Source organism: Miniopterus natalensis, chromosome 8 (genome assembly GCF_054644295.1).
Source record: "Miniopterus natalensis isolate mMinNat1 chromosome 8, mMinNat1.hap1, whole genome shotgun sequence".
Taxonomy (NCBI): domain Eukaryota; kingdom Metazoa; phylum Chordata; class Mammalia; order Chiroptera; family Miniopteridae; genus Miniopterus; species Miniopterus natalensis.
The window spans coordinates 13,717,919-13,730,288 of NC_142088.1; the positions used below are offsets into that span (position 1 = coordinate 13,717,919).

General features: G+C 43.5%; 1 protein-coding gene across 1 annotated transcript in view; it reads left to right on the forward strand.

Annotated features, from left to right (window-relative positions):
- Window positions 1-10,819, forward strand: part of MREG (melanoregulin) — a 42,542-nt gene extending 31,723 nt beyond the window's left edge. Inside the window, exons 3-5 of the mRNA XM_016196896.2 lie at window positions 8,470-8,560; window positions 9,851-10,014; window positions 10,490-10,819. Coding sequence (XP_016052382.1) covers window positions 8,470-8,560; window positions 9,851-10,014; window positions 10,490-10,624 — 390 coding nt within the window. The 3' untranslated portion in view covers window positions 10,625-10,819. The remainder of the gene's footprint in view (window positions 1-8,469; window positions 8,561-9,850; window positions 10,015-10,489) is intronic.
- Window positions 10,820-12,370: the final 1,551 nt, after the last annotated feature.

Genomic DNA, 12,370 nt, shown 5'->3' on the forward strand with positions numbered 1-12,370 from the left:
TCCTCCACGGTACATACTTCAGGTAATTGAATGAACTGTTGTTTCTACCTTGCCGGAAATTCAAGCCCCCCTTTCCTTTCTGTGCACAGGAATTTGGTCTTACTGTACTTTGCCTTCAGTGACAACACATTGTCCCTCCCTACGGTGCCTGGAGACAGAACTCAGATGGTTCCCACTAGTTGTAACAATGTCACATTCCTCCTACTGGAAGTGTTAGCTAAATCACACCCTGAGTTTGGCCCTTCTCCTAATGCTAAAGCTCATCATGGGCTAGAACTCTCCAAATTCGACAAAACTGATTTGAAGTCTCCCTGCTTAGCAGCCCGGGTCCATGGCTTTGCTGGCACACCTCCCCAACAGGAGCTGGGAGCTAGCCCTCAGCTTAATCTGGTTAAAACCAGATAAAGAATTAGGTCAGGGGCCTCTAGCTGCAAAGCTTCCAGAACTCCAGCAGAGCTGTGGAATAAAAATAAACAGGGAGAGTTGAGAAAGCATCACTTGGCATTTGCATTTAACTTGTTCTAGGTCAAATTTCTTGCTCAAGTTCTAGGTCAAAGTGCATAAACATTGCAAAGGGCAGTGGAGCTGCATTAGCCTCCATGGTATGGATATGCCTTTCCAAGGTTCTCCAAGAAGGAACTCCAGGGTGACCTTTGGGATTTGAGGCTCCACATGGTGTGTAGAGTCAAACTGCCTGAGCTGCCAGACCTTAGAAAAGTTTCACTTTATTATCTGTTAAGAATCAGAACACCTGGGGTAGGGACTCAGGGCCCTGCGGTCAGCATAGCTGGCCAACCCCACTAGGGCTCAGCTGCACCTGGGATTCAGAGCAAGGGCAAGTAGATAGGCTCTGGAAAGTCAGCAGGGAGGAGACTCAGATGTAATCTGTAACTCAGGTTTGTTTTTATCCCACTGAATTGGTGGGTCTGGTGAGGCTAAGAGAGAGATAACCACATGAGAGTTTGACCAACCCAACTGAAAAGGCTCATTTCCATAGGCCCTAATTACCAACAGATGGACCTTTCTTAGAACGAGTGCTTCAGAGTGATGAGATGTCTAGGCAGAAGCAATCAAGCCAACTCTTGTCGGGAGGTATTGGAGGGCCCGCCAAGTCCTGGAGCCCCCAAAGACCTAAGTGCCAGGTCCCTGGGCACTGGCCCCTTCCTAGCCTCCACTCCCTACTACCTCTTCCTCCAGGGTTCATCTGGTCTGTTGTTTACCCTCTAATACACTGAGTTTCTCTGCTCTGTCATTTGATCCTGCGCCATTTGGGCCCAGGTGGAAGCTGAGGGCTAATGAGTGGACCTGCTGTCTAGGAACTGAAACACAACCCTATCTTTCCCACTTACACACCGCTTCTGGTGGATGCAGAGAATAGGCTTTTATCATCCTGAAAGAGGACGCCCTCTGGGTAGGTGGCCTTGATGCTGTCCAGAACCAGCTGTGTTTAAAGGAAGCTCTGAGTTCCCTCTGCATAATGGAATCGCCTCCCTTTCCCGCGAGTCTCACCAGCCTGCTCCTTGCACTGGGATCTGGTTGCACTGTCCTGCCTCCTGCTGCTGGGCCCTGAGGACACTGTCAGTGACAGTCTGCAGGGGAACAGAGAAGGGGGCCTTTTGTCTTCTGGACCTGAGTGGCCCTGCCAAGAGCCGCTTTTAGAATGAAAGTCCCTGCACATTATGTTCCATTTCTCTCTTTGTGTCCCAGTTTCCACATTGGTGACAGGGTAGGACAATGTAGTGGGCTATATTTGGGCCTAATTGAATGCAGCTGAGGATCCTGGGAGGCGTGTGGGTTGTGGAGTCAGACAGACTTGAGTTTAAACTCTAGGTTCCCCATTTATTAGCTCTGAGATCCCAGCTGAGTTATTTAACCTCCTAGCACCACACTTAACACCTCTCTAGAAACAAATCCATAAACCCATCTCATCTGATTTCCTGATGACTGGGATGTCACATACAGAGTGCCTGGAACGCTGCCTGACACCATACAGCTTAAATATCTATTCTTATTTAAAGAAACATATGTGAAAAGTACTTTTCAAATAGCACATGCTTGATCAGGCACTGAGTAGAAGAGGTGAATTTTTAATTTTGTTTTATTTCATCTTTCTCGAATTTATTCTGTTTCCCAAAAATGTGAGAATTAAAATTCTTGATTATATAAACCTGCCTTTTTCAGAATACACATGAATGAATTAGAGCCCAAGTAGGCTCTGATAAATAAAATGTTATGCTGCCTTCTAGATTTAAAATAGGTGCTCAGTCACTGGCAGAATGTGGCCTTTATGTGACTTGTCATACTCATTTGAGCTCAGAAATCCCATTGGAGCACCTGCTGTCTACAGAAGGCTGTGGAAGACATGGATGGATGAACCAGGTTCTTGTATCCACAGAACCTGCAATCTAGGAGTGAAGGAGACATTACAGATACTTACGTAGCAGTAAATAAAATAACTACAATTGTCATAAAGGGGCTGAGGAATTTCAAAGAAGAAGCAGTTACTCTCCACTGGTAAGAAAGGCGAAGGCCTCTGGAGGTGGTGGCATTTAAGCCGAGCCTTGACGAGGGAGCAGGATTTAGAGGGCAGTGGAAGGTGGACGTACGAGAACACGGTCAAAGGCGCTCAAGCGGAAGGCATGCTGGAGCGCAGACTGCTGGTGCGACGTGGCAGGGGCACACGGTGCGTGGAAGACGAAGGTCAGATCATGGAGAGCCTGCTCGGGATTGGAACTTTATTCAGTCTTCAGTAAACGGTGTGGGACCACTGAAAATTCCCGGGAGGGAAATGACCCAGTTTCACCCTTAGGAAGACGGCTGGTTGGGAGGAGATCGGAGACGGTGCTGCTGGACACCGAGGAACCAGCTGTTCAGGCCTCGTAAGGCTGAGGCAGTGGGATCAGGGAAGAGGGGTAATCTGTGGCAGAGGGAGAACCAGCAGGGCTAGGAGACTGAAATGGATTCAGAGGGTGGGGTTGAAGGGGAGCGAGCAGCAGATAACCAAGTTGGGAACATAAGAGAGAAGACGTTGGCCTGGTGGAGGCTGGTGGGGGAGTCGGACTCTGTTGAGTGACCCGTCAGCAGCCCGCCCCCGTGGAGACACCCAGCAGAGAGGGGGAAATCGACACCTTTAGCTGAGGCTTGGGGTCAGGGCAAAGGCGGGAGACTTGGGAGTGACAACAGAAGTTGAGGCAGGAGGGGAAATGATCCAGGGAGATGGACATGAGAAGACCTAAGACAGAGCCTTGGAAAGGATGGCATGAAAAGAAGAGGCAAAGGAAGAAGAGGGATCTGCCAGGGGAAGGCAAGGGAGGGAGGGAGATCAGCTGGAGGATGCACTTGGGAGGGAGCAAGACACTGGGCTTCCTCTCCCCTTACGGGGATTTAATGCCACCCCACAGGGTGGAGTAGCCATGCCTGCTGACCGAGTGGGTCCGTCACAGATGCTCGCCCCTTGTTCCCTTTCCCACGGAAACCTGGACGTGGGGACAGCCGCCAGGATGTAGTGCTTTAGAAAAGGCGAGGGCCTTCGGAAAGGACCACGGGACACCCCCATTCGGCCACTAGTGACAGGAGGCAGGTGGGGAAAGCCCCTTAGCGCTTCCCTTGCGCAGTGGATCTGGAAAGGGCTGCTTGTTGGGCGGGCGAGGAAGGGGATGAGGGGGAAGTGAGGCTTCCCCTTAAGCCACGTGGGAGCGAAGGGAGTGGAGGGTGGCCTGGCGCTTGAGGAAGCCCCAGGGTTCAGGGAAGGGCTTCTGGCTGGGCTGCTGACGTCAGTGAAAGCGGCTGTCCTCTTCAGAAGAGCGAACTAGTTCCTTGGAAAACCCTTTTTCTCTTGGATTTGGCATATGAGGCTCAAGCTCGGTGTTTGCCCAGAGGTGCCGCCTGATGAGCTGGGGGAGAGGAAGGCCGTCATGTGAGCCATGACTGTCACGTGGGTTCTGTGCAGGATGTGGCCCGGGCTCTGCAGTAGGCCTTCTCGTAACCCTGTGATGTTGCAAGCGCAGACGAAGAGGGCTGAAACCTCTCCGGGGACTTTTCCAAGGAAAGATCTATGATGTGGATAGTTTCTTTTTGAGGCGAGGGGTGGGGCATCCAGGGGGGTCAGCAGAGGAAGTCCCAGGGTTTTCTCAGCCTTGACGCCTGAAGCGGAGTTTCAGAAAAGCGTGGGCAGTTTCACAGCTCCGTTGCTGGCGAGCACAGCCCAGTCCAAAACACTGACCTTTCCTCTGGGGTCCTCAGAATCTCAGAGGGCTCAGATGTGGGTAACCGTCCCCCAAAGGAAAATCGAGCTGAATTTGACACCCAGATTGATGAGAGAAGAGGAATATAGATGTTGGGGAAGCAAATATCAAATATTTACTTGTGGCAGACGTATTAGCTGCCCCAGTGTCCCTATCCCTTCTTTCTTCCTTGCTACCAGAACCCAGCTTTAGTTTGGTGTCGCCTCCAGGGGATAGATCATGAATACTACCAGTAATCTGCTCTTCCACTTTTCCTCCCTTGCAGTGAGAGAGAGGGAGGGGAGGGAGAGAGAGAGAGAAGAGGCAGAGCTAAATTACTCTTTGTACATAACAAACAGTACAAAGAAAGTTTAAAATAATACTACTGGAAGAGTTGGTAGTGTAAGCTACCAGAGGAAGGGGAGGAGAGGAGGTAGAGGAGATGTTCAGACGTGGCTGCCTCCGAGGAATAATGACAATGGAAAGAAACTTTTAGTTTTCATTTTATACCTTCTGTTCTCTTTGAATTTTTATTTCTATGTGATATTATTTTTGCCATAAAAAATAAATCTCTCTCTTTTGAAGTTGTTCCTAAGAGTTTAAGATGTTTATGGGATCTGTTGTTAGAGTACATTCCTTTAATTGTATAAATCACCTTTTTAGCAAGAAATAAGTATTATTTTTTTAACTGGCCTATTTGTCCACAATCTCACAATAAATAGTTTAGATAAGTATAAAAAGTTTTAATTGTGTGCGTGCGTGAGAAAATGATCCCGGTAGCTTAAACCAGAACTCAAGGTCAAAGCCAGCTCCTGGGATCCAAAGCTGGAGGACAACTAGCTGTGGATGGTTGCAGGAGATTGAGTTTTGTTCTGCCTTTCATGTTGCTACCTCAGCCTTCTTATCTGGCCGCCCTAATCTGATTTGGTCAACAAGTAGAGAGGAGAAAAACCTCAAGAATTCAGCTAGAAGCATCTTCAGCGATTCATTTTCAATCATGTTTTTCAGTTTGTCCTGGTTCCCAGGTAGCTGGTGAAATGAATTCTGCACTCTTTTATTACACCTTTGACAGTTTACTCATTGTTAAAGTTTTGGGCTACAGAATCACATTGGCCGCAATGTATTATTTCAGAAATTATGAGAAAAACAAAAGTTTATTTTGGAAAATAAGATTTTTGCTTTTGATGTCTTGTAGATTTGAGTTTCAGCTCACTGGTGAAGGATAGTTAACTGATCTTTAATTGTTATTTTCAAATTATTTGTCTAAAAACTAATTGTTATAATTTCAAAATTGTAGAAGGACATCACAAGGCTTATTTTTCTCTAGTACCAGGGAATAAATAGGTGAGTTAGTTTCTTAAGTTGTGGACAGATCTCATACATCTACCATTTTTCATTTGTCACTTTAGGTTCTGTACTTTGGGGTCAGTGTTAAAAAGAAATTAAAATTCCCGTCTTATATTTATTTTACCAAAACCCAATTCTTACGTAAAACTCTACCTAAGTTTCTGCTGGTATCAGAGCTTTAAATTTTGCACAAAATTTCCAGATACTTTCGTATGATTAACTATGACTAGAAGACAGTAATAATATGGATATAGGAAATACATCGTTTCATTCCACTGATCTGAACAGGCATCTATCATGTGCAGGACAGTTGATGCATCTATCATGTGTGGGTCCATCCTTAGCAGATTTGTAAATGTCATATTGATGCTTCTCCATCAAACACTATCAGTCACAGACTCTGCTACTGAATGAATTTGTGTAACATTTAGTGCTGGTATTCAGGAATAGCAAAGTAACTGGTAGATGGACAGCAGAAAGAGAAAGATTTAAAAAAAAAAAAAGTCTGAAGCCTGGATTACCTGGATAATAACCGTGTCTCCTAAAAATAGAGGTTTGGCTACACTTAGTTGAGGGAACAGGTCTAAGGCAGCCTAAGAAGCTCAAAGGAAAATTAGCAGAGACCTCCCTCTAATCGCAAGTTAATGAAGCCACCTAGTGGTTTGTTACAAAATTTAAGGTTCTGCGAAAGTATCTCCGGATTGGTTGGGTGGGGCTTTTAATCGCTAGGACTGAGTGTCTGACCACGTTTCATTCTATCCAGCAAGGAGGAGGGTCATTGTCACTGAGGATATGCACAACTTTGCTCTGTGAAATATTTTTAATTTATTTATACTCTTCTATTTATAAAAAAGGGTTTATTGCAACTTATATGAAAATACAGTGAGACAGCATACACTAGAAGAAAATAGAATTTTGATGATTTGAAATACCTTTAAAGTTTCTTATGAAATGACACAACATTTTTTCATAAGTGTGGAAACTGATCCCTTACAAAATTCACAATGTCCAGAAAGGAAGTAATTTTCAGGACAAGTAAAATTGTACCTGATGCCAAGAGCAGAGAAGTTTTTCTTCTGGGGGTCCTCACAAATGGGATACCGCACATTGCAATGTATAATGTCCTCAGTCCCCGTAACAGAAGCCATGCCGAGCGGTGGGGGAGTGTTCTTTATTGTGTCCGCACTATTTCAAGGAGAATGTGCACCGAACTCCGTTTTCTGGGTGTGCATTAGTTCGTTTGATTCTCGCAGTGAGCAAGGATGTAGGTAGTATTACTATCCCTGTCCTGCACAGGAGGCCTTTAGACCAGTGAGATTATGAACTTGCCTAGAGTCAGCTGTTAATAAATAATGCTCCCAAGATGCTAAGTGCTGAACGGCCGATTTAGTCCAATAAGGTCCATCCAATGAAAACGACAGTACTTGAGTGTCCCCCCCCCCCATGACTTATACAGGTCCGGGGCATTGTACAGGTGTGCTTTAACATGACGATAAAGGTGAGGTCTCTTTGCATATTTCTGAGATGACTCAGATAACCTTACTCTCTTCTCGGGCTACAGACTTTATCCCTGACCCCAGTCACTACACTCTTGCACATGCATGTGTGCGCAAGCCTTTGGTAAAAATGAATGAGTGAATGAATGAATGAATGAGTGAATAAATGAATAAATGAGGACCAGGAAAGAGCACGCAAATTCCCCATTTCCTGACTTCTAGGCAATAGCTGAGACCCATGACCTCACACTGGCATACCTTCAGATACAGATCTAAAATGCAGTTATAGCAAAACACGCTTTATTTTGCTAGTTTTCTTTTCCCAAGTGGTATCTTTAACATTTTGAATGGCAGCTGAATTGATTTCTCTTAACCAGTCGAAAGTTGATTGGCTATAAGCAAGACACACCTTGACAGGAGCTTGGTAGGAAAATAACAGCATCATTGAAACATTTGCAGTGAGAGGAGTCAAGATATCATAGAACTTGAGTCTTAAATTGAGCAATTTAGAATGACGTTCTTTTAGGCTGTGTTTTAGGATAGTTACATGGCTTTGCTAAGAAAACGGTGTATTTTATGAAATGACTGTTCCATAGATAAAGCTCCTTAAAAACAAATTTCAGTGACATTGAAGAGAAATGCTTAGCTCAATAAAGGGCCTAATGCTTCTGAAGGATCCAGGTTCTGTTTTGGCGTCAACATGATATCCTATGACCCATAAGACTGAAGTTTTCAGAATGATAATCTTATAATAGTTCTGCCCAATGCTTGAAAGATTCATTCTATCATGGGAATATAAATGAAAGTGATGCTGAGATATGGTGAGGGAAACATTGTCTGGGAGTCAAGAAACATGGGAGTCCTGGGCCTACTTTATCCCTATAATAAAGGATGGCTCACATTCTTTGTCATTTTTCTCATGAACTTTGGAGTCAAGCCTGGATTCAAATACCAGTTCTGATACTTACTAGCTGGATGATATTGGATTAGCCAATCAACTTTGTGAGTCTCAGTTTCTTCATCTATAAAATGGCTTTAATGATACATGGATTTTATTGGTGCTTACAGTGTGCATGTACTGTGCTTTTATATACCTTTAATCTTTATAACAATCTTAAATGGGATAGTCACATTATCCCCACTTTACAGGTGAGATCATTGGAGGTGAGACACGAGGTAATTTGAAGGGTTTAATTAGGATCGTTCATGTAATGTGTCATATCTCCTGCTATGTATTGTAGCAGATTCTCCAGAAGTGTTTTCCCATCGACTCTTATCTTCTTTTCTTTCAGATACACTTTAAAGGTTAGCAAAGAGGGGAAACACATGCTTAAACAGCTTAAGTTTGGGAATTAGAGGTTTAGGTCAAAGAGTAAAAATAAAACTGTATTTTTATCCTACAGGAATGGCAAAAACTCAACTATGACATCTACACCCTGCGACAGACTCGAAGGGAAGTGAGAAATAGATGGAAACGCGTTTTAGAAGATTTAGGTGAGTCTGAAAGTGATTATGAAATGGTAGAATTAAGTAGTGGTGATCATTTCTCTTCACTTTCTTCATCATGGTTTTTAAAAAGGAATGTCAGTATCTGACTATTGCAGGCTACTGTGTACGAATTATTTTCCCAATCCTGTCCTCCTGTCTCCTCCAGCAGGAACATCTGACACTTCTGTTACCACCAGCCCATGTCTCGAGGACGCATTTTGCCATGTGTTACTCCATCTGTCCTCAGTATCGAGTAGCACAGGGCAATGGAATCATACAGTAATACTATTGAATATTTTTGGTGTTGTGCATTGATTGAATTAGATGGGAGTGATTGTCCAATTAGTAATAGCTTTATAAGATGAGGCAGGTTGGGAGAAATATTGTTTGTAAGAAACCTTTTATTATTTATTTATTTAGTAAGAGCACAACAAAATTCAGTGTAAACTTTCAGAAGGACTAAAAGGCAGAAAAGCTTCAAAGTTGGGGAAAATCCCTGTGACATTAGAGTAGATATTGGGTATTGGTTTTTCCTTTCTGCTAGGGTTGTGATATAATAAACAGCCTTCATATTATAAAATAAGCTCATTTTAATGTGTTCATAATGAATTCATCAACTTCGAAGTCCTGAGGCCTTCTGCTTTAAAAGAGAATATGACACCTTGGGATCAAAGCTTTTTAAAAGTAGGATACCACGTTGCTAGCCCCTGTTGCTTTACTTGGGATACACTGGGATGGGGTGGGCTTCTGCACCCTTTACTCACCCACTATTAGTGGGACTGCTATTTTTTAAAAATGTAATTTACTCCAGGTAGGTTTAAATCCATGAGCCTTTTATACCTTTGGGTACATAATTTTAACCAGCCAACCACATTGCCCCGGGGAAGAGAATCTGGACTTGGAGAAGGAGGAACCTGGAAGTGACCGCTTTTTGGCTTCCAGGCTGCAGAGGCAGGTGGAAATTCTCGGGGCCGGGAAGGCGGTGAAGAGTAGGGACTGGGAGGGTTTCAAACCAAAACAAAGGCAACAAGCAGTCAGTGGATGAGTATCTGAGGCTTAACTTGGCGGAAAGAGTTAACAAAGAAAATTAAACAAGAAGAAATACCAACCAAATTTTAGTGAAAGGCCAGTCACCCTGAGCTGGAAGGCAGCCCATGGAGTGGTGCCTTTGGCTTCAGTTTTCTGATGTTTGTTTAGAATCCACATTTGGGTTCCTTCATCTCCTGCAGGGACCCTGTTGCAGGACAGTCACTTTGTGTGACTACTTACATGACTGGTACATTTTTCTTACCTTAGGTTTTCAAAAGGAAGTGGACTCTTTGTTGTCAGTGACGAAACTCAGCACTGTCAGTGATTCTAAAAACACAAGGAAAGCTCGAGAGATCTTGTTAAAACTAGCTGAAGAGACTGCTATTTTCCCAACAGGCTGGGAGCTCTCCGAGAGATACCTCTTTGTGGTGGTAAGTGGATGCATTTTTCCATCTGCCCTGATTTTTCTTTCAATTTTTGCTTTTCTATTCCATATATTCCTCATTCTAACACCACCAGCAACACCACAATATGAGGTAGCAGATGGTGTTGGCATCAATGGCCAGCATCATGAGTCACCTGGAGGGCTTTAAGATTCAGATTTCTGGATTGAGGCTCAAGAATCTGTATTTTTCAGCCGATTCTGCTGTGTAGTCAGCTTTGGAGGTCAGAGATATGAGAAATGTTGTTTATATAACCTAAGATTGATGAAGAATTTAAAAGGATGCTTCTTGGATAATGTAAGTAAAGGATTAAGGCATGTCTCTAAGTTTGTTGAGAAAAATTTAATAATTGTTTCCTCGTTATTACTTCCACGACAGGTTTTGTTGTTGTTAGACTGGTCTTCCCATTGACAGGGCTTGGTTCCCCATCTTGACAACATTTTTGTATTTAATTTCTTGGCAGGACCGTCTCATTGCTCTCGATGCTGCAGAAGAGTTCTTTAAAATTGCCCGCCAAACTTACCCCAAGAAGCCTGGGCTGCCCTGCCTGGCAGATGGCCAGAGAGAACTGCACTGCCTTCCACTTCCAAGCCCCTAGAGGCGAGGCTGGGAGGCAGAATTGGATTCTTCCACTGGAACTCAACAGCCAACCAAAGCTGGACAAATGATTGCAGATAAGAGTGAACACATAGCCCGGCTGGCGTGGTTCAGCGGTTGAGCATCGACCTAGGATCCAGGAGATCGCGGTTCAGTTCCTGGTCAGGGCACATGCCTGGGTTGTGGGTTTGATCCTCAGGGGGCGTGCAGGAGGCAGCCGATCAATGACTCTCTCTCATCATTGATGTTTCTATATCTGTCTTTCCTTCTCTCTTCCTCTCTGAAACCAATAAAGATATATTAAAAAAAAAAAAAAAAAGAGCATATAGAGGGCTAACTAAGTGAAATATGACTCCGAATCCTACAAAAGTCTAAGGATTTGGAGATCTGGTCTTCATGAGGACTTTACCCTGTGAGATGTTCAGGTTGCCTTGAGACATCCTGGTGATCTTGCATCAAAGAGCTAGTCAGTGGGATGTTTCATCACAGGTGATTGGATTCTGAGAACTCCATTGTCCTCATTCTGGTTTTGGTTGTACAATAATTCTTAATCATAAATCTTATTGGGAGAATGGGTATTCTAGTTAATCAAACAATAAGATTAATGGCGAGAACTCTGAGCCCATATGGATTACCAGTTCTTAAATAATTGTTATATATATAGGCTAACACCAAAATAATACCAGGCACTATGTGACCTTTCTTTAATTTGAAAGAACTGTGGAGGGTGTCAGAAGCATCATTCTTAGTGTCAGTAATAATTATTTAGAAATACAGATGTACCAGATAATAGAAATGTCTGTGAGTGCTGCTCAGCTGTGAGTTCCAAATAGAATGATCCCAAGCAGAGCATCCTGCAGCTACATATAAGAAACTCTCTCCAGGTGTGGTACGAGCATCTTAAATTCTCGGCGTTGCTGGCATCTGGTTTCCTTCTTTTTGCACATTGGCCACTTCTAATCCCAAAGCCCTTGATATTTTACCCAGCATGGCATCTACGAACAGAAACGTTTGGCCTCTACTTCCTTCTCTTTAATCTGTTTCCAGCTTATCGGCTGAGAGTTGCACTTGCCCAGGGACCTCTCATGCCGTCGTGCGTCTCTGCAGACCGTGTCGCCCTTAAGAAGGTCACTGCTGGACTTTCATTCTGAAGATGATTTTCAAAGTGGAGCAGCACTGGCAGTACAGCTCACTCCTGTCCACAGATTGAGAAGTCCAGCTTCCAAAGTTATTTGCCCTTTAAGCAAGGAGCTTGCCAAGAAATCAGGGTTCATTTTATTGAAAAGACTTTCAGAACTTGTAGGATTCATGAATAGATTGCTGAGAACAATGGCAATATTGTTACTTTTACGGATTTTGCTCTTCTGACCTTAGGTTCAAAGGTAACTTGTTTTTATTCCATTTCTGGGAACTGTGACTTGAAAAGATTCATATGCTGACTAGTTTCTTTGGTAGTGCACACAATGTTTAAATTATTTGTTAGAAGAGATCCATGTTCTCCATTTATTAATGCATTGCAGACCAATTTAACTGTCATGTTTCAGGAAAACTTTTCCTACTTTAGTAAGCTAAAAGTCTTATTTTTTATATTTAGTGCCTAATCCCCCTCATAGTGTTTAAAATTAACCTGCAGATATTCTCCCTCACTTTCGTGGGCTCTTGCAAGATATACATATAAACAGTGCAATAGACAAACAAAATAAAAACAAATTTAAAAAATAGAAAATTGTATTGTTTTCATCTCTGT